Genomic DNA, 7,500 nt, shown 5'->3' on the forward strand with positions numbered 1-7,500 from the left:
TTGTGTGTGTGTGCGTGTGTGTGTGAGTGTGTCTGTGTCTGTGTGTGTGTGTGAGTGTCTGTGTGTGTTAGTGTCTGTGTGTCTGTTTGTGTGCGTGTGTTAGTGTCTGTGTGTCTGTTTGTGTGTGTGTTAGTGTCTGTGTGAGTGTGTGTTCGTGTCTGTGTGTGTGCGTGAGCGCGCGCACGACTATGCGTGGGAGTTCCTTCTTTCGCCATTCCGGGGTGTTGCCAGCTGCACATCCGCGCTCGCAGAAGCGTCCTGGAGACGTCGAGCCTGCGCGTCTCCTCTTCCTCCGAGGCGGTCTTCGCCCTCTAACCTCCAGAGTCTACACCCCCCACCCCTCCCCGCCCACTCTTCCTCTTTCCCGGTACTCCACCATCACCAGCCAACCCCCCTACCACCCCCCTTAAAAAAAAAACAATTCGGGATCCAAGCATGCCACAACAGCAGCTTGGTGTCCGCCTCTCCTCCCTCAAAGTCACCGGAGGCGCAGCAGCAGGCTTCCCCCGTCCGAGGGCGCAGCGCGGAGCCGCCGCCGAGTGATGCCACTGCGGCAAGAAAAGCTCCCAGCAACCGCGCTCATCCTCGACGACTGCCGGAGGCCCCGACTACCCGAACTCGGCCCTTGACAGAAGAGAGCCCCCCCCCCCCGCCCCCTCGTCTCCAGGATGTCCGACAGCAACGCAAGTCCCGCCGACCGGGTGATCAAATGTAGGCTTGCTACCCTGCCGTGCACGCTGACAGCGCCTGTGTGAGCCGTCCGTGTGTCTGTCTGCATCCTCGTTGTTGCATCGCACGTTTTCTCCGAGTCCTTTCCTCCGTGTCAGTCTAACAGCCGGCGATCAAAGACGCTGGCGAGTCACCATGCATGTGTGTGTGTGTGTGTGGGGGGGGGGGGAGGGGGGGAGGGGGGGCACCCAGCAAGATACGCCACAATCAGGGTCTTCCCTCGTTATTCTATTAGAAGTCTCCTCCTCGCCGAGGCCCCTCTTCCCCCCGTGCAGCGCCACTGCTGTGCGGCGCGCTGACGCGCTCCGCTCCTAGCGGCGGGTTCGCGGTACTGAATAATACCAATACGAGCACCGAGGGATGGAGAGAGAGGGGCGTCAGGGAGGGAGAGCGAGGGAGAGAGAGGGAGATGAGCATCTTGTTCCAATGAAACGTCGAGCAGTGTGACGATGACAGCGAAAGGCAGACACAAAGGTAAATACCTGCTCGCTATGCTGAGGGTGGGGGGTGCGGGTGGTGTCGGTGGACTGAGCGGGGGAAGGGGGACGCTATGGGGGACTTGTCCCCCGGACACTGTCGGGGATCTGGAAAGCTTCGGTCCGTGTAGTGGGTCAGGAGCCGCCGCGCTACCGCCTCCGCGGTTGATGCGGCATCCTTCCGGTGGCCTATATTAGCGGTCGAGCTTCATCTGCAGCCCGATCCGATGAGAACCGACCACCGTCCGCGGGTCGACTGTTGTAATGGCGTGCGGCGAAACTTTTCCCGTACCAAGTGCGCACATCGAACGCGCGAGTTTGCAGGTATTTCGGGGCCTGATAGTCCGACGGTCCTCGACGTGACTCGAGCGCACATGACGGGTCCGCGAACCGTTGACGAGACGACTTGTTCTCGGGGCCTGCATGTGGGGGACGTCACCCTCCTCACCCCTTCTCCCCGCGAGGGTCCCCCCTTGTTCCCAGGGCGAGAGACAAAATGGAGTTGGAAGATTCTGGACTGCGGATCCGAGCCGGACCGCGAGGGTGCTCTCAGCCCTGACGGTGCGACCGCGTCATCGGTCGTGGACTGTGGAGTTTCGAGCGGGTCTGTGCGCGCGGTTGGCGATGAGGGTTACGGATCGTCCAGCTCTCCTTCGGCCCGCGGGGACGCGGAGCTGGCAGCGGCGGGCATCGCCATGTTCCGTGGATGTTTCCTGCGTGTTCAAATGCGGCAATGTGGGGGCTCTCGCGCACCGAGAACTAGGACCTTCTTAGGACTCCTGGACCTTCATCGCCATGTAGTCCAGGCAGAACCACAAGGGTTCAGGGAGCAGGGGAAGGAAGTGTGGAGGCCTCCAAACAGCTGATTATATTAATTTGGCAGCGTCAGTCACCCCCCCCCACACACACACACACATATCCACCATGAAAAGTCAGAAAGTATCAGTCTGTTCTCCTTGGTGTACTACTACACCCTCAGTGCTTGCTGTTAGCATGTGGTGTTACCATAGCTGGGCGACATCAACATTTGCGCCTGTAGGAGGATCAGCCAGGCGGCTAACTGCAGCTAAACTGTCCAGAAACGTCTGGTCACCACCTCTCCAGGTGGTCTGGTAGAGTCCAGGTCTCCTTGATCCAGACGGAGGACCAGGGATCCACTAAGACTTGGACTGGAGATCAGAACTAACTAGTATAACAGCTCCAGTTCGCCATTAACATGAACAAGCGTGAGCGATTTGGTTCACTTGAACGCGCCAGCTGGTTGTGCTCAGTGCTACCATGAACAAGCAATAACTAAAGGTTTCAGTTCTCATTTATTTGTTTGTTATTTTGATCTCCAGTCAAAGCATTCGTGGATTTACTGATCGTCCATCTTGGAAGGTATTCATACACTTTAGGGGTGAAATGCCACTGAAAATTAAAAACTCTGTTAATCTCAAACTAAACTGACCACTGCCATCCTTGTCCAAGCAGAATTTATGGCAGAGCTGAATTTACTGGATGACACAGCTAATGAAGGGGCCTGTGAGTGTGAACCCTCATGAACTAGCAGTCACACACACACATGTTCTCTCACAACCACTCAGCAACTCAACAGTCCAGGTGAGAAGGATTTCACTTGTGTGGGCCGGAGCGGGTCAGGCATCAGTCGGGGACGTGACACTTGCTGGATGGACCAGGCTCAGTGGTTCCCCGTGCCATGGACTGGAGTGGTGTTTGGCAGATAGCGGTGCACTGAGTTGAAGCCAAAGGACAAAGCTTACCCGGAGGAATGGACAGAAAGTGTGGGGGCGAGGTGAGAGAGAGAATGTGATGAGGCCAGGAGGAGGTGAAGTGAGAGAGAAAGAGAGAGAGAGAGAGAGAGAGAGAGAGAGAATGTGATAGAGGCACAGAAAGAGAGAAAAGAGACAAGGGAAATGGTGTTTACACTGGTGAGCGGAGGGACAGTGACCTCTGACCCAGAGCAATGTAGCCACCTTGAAAGGAAGTCGGACAGAAAATTAAAATTGTTTGTTTTATCCCAGAAAGAAATCAGGGAGACTTCAAACGGAGACCTCAAGTCTGGCACAAACCAGGGCGATGGGGCTGTGTGTCTGTGTGATGCTCACTCTGAACTGAACTAGCTGAGTCTGTGCTACACAACTTAGAACAGGGTTAGCATCAGGTTTTTTTTTCCAGAATGCCAAACTGACTTCAAGAACCAATCGTTGGACAGTCAAAATGAAACATGGGCTTGTTTTCTCCGGTCACAAAGATCCTTGCACAGCATTTGGGTACCTTTGGCTGCTAACTCTTGCATGGAAGACTAAAACTCTGTAACAGATAACTTGGGAGACAATTTCAGGACTTTCTCCTCCTGCGATGACCAGCTGTGGTGTAGCTAGAATGCTTAGCTGTTCTTTGACACTCTTAATAGATATATTGCCTTTGAACTTACTCTTGTGCTTGAGTATTCAGATAGCGACTGTTGGATACAATGTGATATTCTGCGTAAACTTCTCCTCCAAACTCTGATTCTTACATGAAAATGGCTAATATTGCTAACCTTCTTTCAGGGGAGATGTTTTGTTTTTGCTTGTGGACATTGTGGGCCAGACTGAGACAGTCTGCAAGCCTGCCACTGTATTTTGCCCATACGTGATTTAGGTCGCATTTACACCAGCCTTGTTTAGTCCGGTTGAACTGAACCCTGGAGCGTTTACCTCCTTGGTCCGGTTCGTTTTGGTTGGTGTGAACGCTGGCCTCCAACTCTGGTGCGGACCAGTCAGCCGCTCCCAGGTCGGCCTGGTCGAGGTGGTCTGGGACCGCTGTCAAGTGAACTCCAGAGTGGTTTCCTTCTGGTGTGAACCCATCCTCACCAATCACAGGAAGCGTGCCGTTTTACACGTCATATTCTGTTTGTATGATGAGCCAACCTTGTGACTGTAACATGTATGTGATGGTGAGCTTTTTAGTGTCCTCTTCCCTCACTGCTTGTGCTTGTATGGCGAAGGAAAAAACATGGTGGGAGGCTCTCATTACTGCCTGTTAGCTCCTGTGATACGACCGCCAACTGCAGACGTGCGCGTATTAATACATCATTTAATTGGTAGTCGTCCCAGCCGTTCAAAGTCTGCTGATGCACAGTCCTGACAAGCACCGACGTGAGACCGAGCAGAAGAAGCTCCATGGTGGACAGTAAAAACTGCGAGGGATTTGTCGTCTCAACTCCATGAGCAATCAGCGAACGGCTTTGCTGCCACGTGACAATTTTTGGAGCGTTTGAGTTTGGCCTTTGTGAACGAGAACCGGACCGTTGAGAAACTGCAACAATGTATCATCCTCACTTTGGTTAGAATCAGAAAACGGACCTTTTGGTGTGAACACGACCTTAGAGGGTTGCATCGTTTCAAATCCTCTTCACACACAATTAGAACCTGGAGTAGCAAGTGTCATCATATTTACTTGCTCCAATCAAAGGCCTGGCTCTTCATATTCACAAAGTAGTTGCAATTTCCCTGGCGGAACGTCCAAAAGGGATTAATAAAGTAATCTGTCTGTCTGTCTGTCTGTCTAGTTCCTAAAAAAAGACATTTTATCATCGGTACCATTATTCCTTTGAAACATATCCGTTAACCCAAGCTGAGCGGAGCCATATCACATGTACGCACACATGCATGTATGCATGCATGTGTGCGTACACCACTTCTGGCAAGGCTCAGGGCACTCTGGGCATATTTCCTATTAGTGCAACATGCTGTCCCATCCTCTCATGGTTCTCCCAGAGTCCCGTGAGTGTGTGTGTGTGTGTGTGTGTGTGTGTGTGTGTTCTTGGTGTGGTGTCATGAGCCAGGGGTCCCACCTTGACAGGTCTCTGTGCCCAGTGGGGACGGTGGCAGGCTAAGGTCTATTTATAGTGAAGGCACTCCAGAGAGGGAGAGGGATTGTCTAATGAGGACAGGCTGTTAGGGGATGGGCCATTGTTTTAGTACGTGTGTAGGAGTGCGTGTGTATGTGTGTTTGTGTGTGTACACACAGATGGTTCTTCATATGTGTAGTGTGTATTAATTGAACAACTTCAAACACATCTTTAGTTGCCCCCCCCCCTCCCCCCACCACCACCACCACCACCACCACCTTCAAAGACCCTCGGATCAGTGTTAGCTGATCTGGGTCAAAGATGGTACACACACACACACACACACACACACCCCGTGATAGTTATTTATTTATTTGTCATGCAAACAGTCACATCCCTCCTTTCCTATTCATCCCATTTTTTAGTCTTTTCTACTACCTCGCTTCTCATGGGCTGCTCTCATTCTTTTATCCCTCTGTTCTTCCCTCCTTCATTTATTCATGCAGAGACGGGCAGTAGAATGAGCTGATCTTAGGACGTGTGTGTGTGTGTGTGTGTGTGTGTGTGTGTGTGTGTGTGTGTGTGTGTGTGTGTGAAATCACTTCAGAGGCCCCATATCTAACACACATGCAGGCATTCCATTCGCTATGGATGTCATCTCTGTGTGCTCTTCTTCCTTACAAACACCCGCTAACCAGTGCCTGAGACTTACAAGTTGTATCTCTTTAGTCATATTTTGTAACATTTGTAGGACAGACAAATGAGGACAGATGGATCATGGGTAACATCAACAGTCAGTTCTGCAATCTGTCTGTTCCTGTTTCCTGCCACTTCCTCCATCCTACCCTACCGATTGTGAATGGTGTCCCTGTGTTATTAAAACTGATGAAATATGTGCATAATTGACTTCACCCATTAGGGTTGCTACACACAGTAATGAGATGATTTTGATCAGATTCTGCTCCAGTTAGGGTGCCAGGCCAACCCAAACAAATTTAGGAGCTTTGGTTGAAAGCTATGGCATAGATTTTCCTGTCAGGCTCCCCCTCGCTGCTCAGTGGTGTTGAGGTTTTTGGCTGAGCCGGCAGCTTTGGGGCTTAATACATTCCACACTAGGGAGTTTGGCTCTGGAGTGTTGGCCAGAGGACAAAACCAGTATAAAGTTCATGTACAGTAAGAAGTAGCTCAAATGTTACCTGAAACCACTGACGCCATTGTCCACACATGTCTTGTGATAGGTTGAATGTTGGTTTGTATTGCATATTTCTCACTCAACAAATTCACCATCATCATCAGTCTGGCCTAAAAGTCCTAAAAGTGATGTAAAGCACCAACCCTCTACTCAAAGCAACCTCAATTGAAGTAATCATCTTTGTGGATAAATAAAACATGCACCTTATTCTAAGTGTCATTTGGCAGTAGTCACATGTAGCTCGAGGCATGGACACGCTGTGAGCAGAAGGATTTAGGTCGCCGCCACTCAAAATCTCAAACCAAATTTCAAAAACAATATTTCATTGTTTCATGTCACCACCAGAAAGATGCGCCATAGAGGAGCGTTCCTGGCGAGGCAGCTCGACCACCGTGTCAAGCTTGAAGTTATGTGTTTGTGTTTTTGACACCATGGTACACAGATTGTTCATCCAGTCCCCTGCCAGGGATCTTTTCTAAACAGTTTCTAGGGGTGATGTCTTAGAGAAACAAATCATTTGATGCGTCATGTTGTGGTTTTCTAACCAAACCCCCCCAAACCAACTGTACACTGCCCCCCAACATACAGATGTGGAACATGTGCGGTGCTACTCAGACTGGGGGGGCTCAACTGCACTTTGAACTTGGGGGGTAAATCAGGGAGTGTAAGAACGACCTGCTACGTTATTTGGTGAAACTTTGTATGTTAATGCAAGTGTGTGCGTACGTGTGCACGTATGTGCGCATGTATATGTTTGTGTGTGTGGGCATGCATGTGCGTGTCTGTGAGAGGAAGAGAGAGAGAAAGAGACAGAGAGGGAGAGGATTAGTTTTTCCGGCGACAGAAGAGTGTTTTGAAGGCTAAAAGCACAGCCACTGCTCATTATACTGACTAGAAATCTCTGTGACACATATTTGGGGTTGGAGTTAATACAGACTGCAGAGTAACAGGTCGGCATTTTAGCTGGGAATTTCTTGTTTTAGGCGGCCCAGTGGAGCAGTGGTCCTCACTGTGGCCCCCAGCAAGAAGGTTGTGGGTGGAGCCCCGGCTGGAGCACGGGGTCTTTCTGTGTGAGTCTCCATGTTCTCCCTGTTCCTGCTGGGTTCTCTCTGGTACTCCAGCTTCCTCCACAGTCCAAAGACATCAAGAGGGGACCAGGTTAATCCAGACTCTAAATTGACCGTAGGCGTGGCTGGGAGAGCCAATGGTTGTCTGTCTCTATGTGTTGGCCCTGCCATGGACTGGTGACCTGTCCAGGGGGAAGG

At 51.0% G+C, this 7,500-nt stretch overlaps 1 protein-coding gene across 4 annotated transcripts in view; it reads left to right on the forward strand.

Moving 5' to 3' along the window:
• The first annotated feature begins 418 nt into the window (after positions 1-418).
• LOC147250720 (protein phosphatase 3 catalytic subunit alpha-like) overlaps positions 419-7,500 on the forward strand; it is a 38,146-nt gene continuing 31,064 nt past the window's right edge. For 2 of the 4 annotated variants that reach the window (XM_086222920.1, XM_086222922.1), the window contains exon 1: positions 419-711. In XM_086222920.1, coding sequence (XP_086079046.1) covers positions 669-711 — 43 coding nt within the window. In that variant the 5' untranslated portion in view covers positions 419-668. Of the gene's footprint in view, positions 712-1,052; positions 1,204-2,791; positions 3,001-7,500 lie in introns of those variants that run through there. The other 2 variants (XM_086222921.1, XM_086222923.1) reach the window with 2 other exon arrangements.

Source organism: Aulostomus chinensis, chromosome 13 (genome assembly GCF_037954235.1).
Source record: "Aulostomus chinensis isolate RoL2024-O1b breed Wild chromosome 13, RoL_Achi_v1.0, whole genome shotgun sequence".
NCBI classification, from domain to species: domain Eukaryota; kingdom Metazoa; phylum Chordata; class Actinopteri; order Syngnathiformes; family Aulostomidae; genus Aulostomus; species Aulostomus chinensis.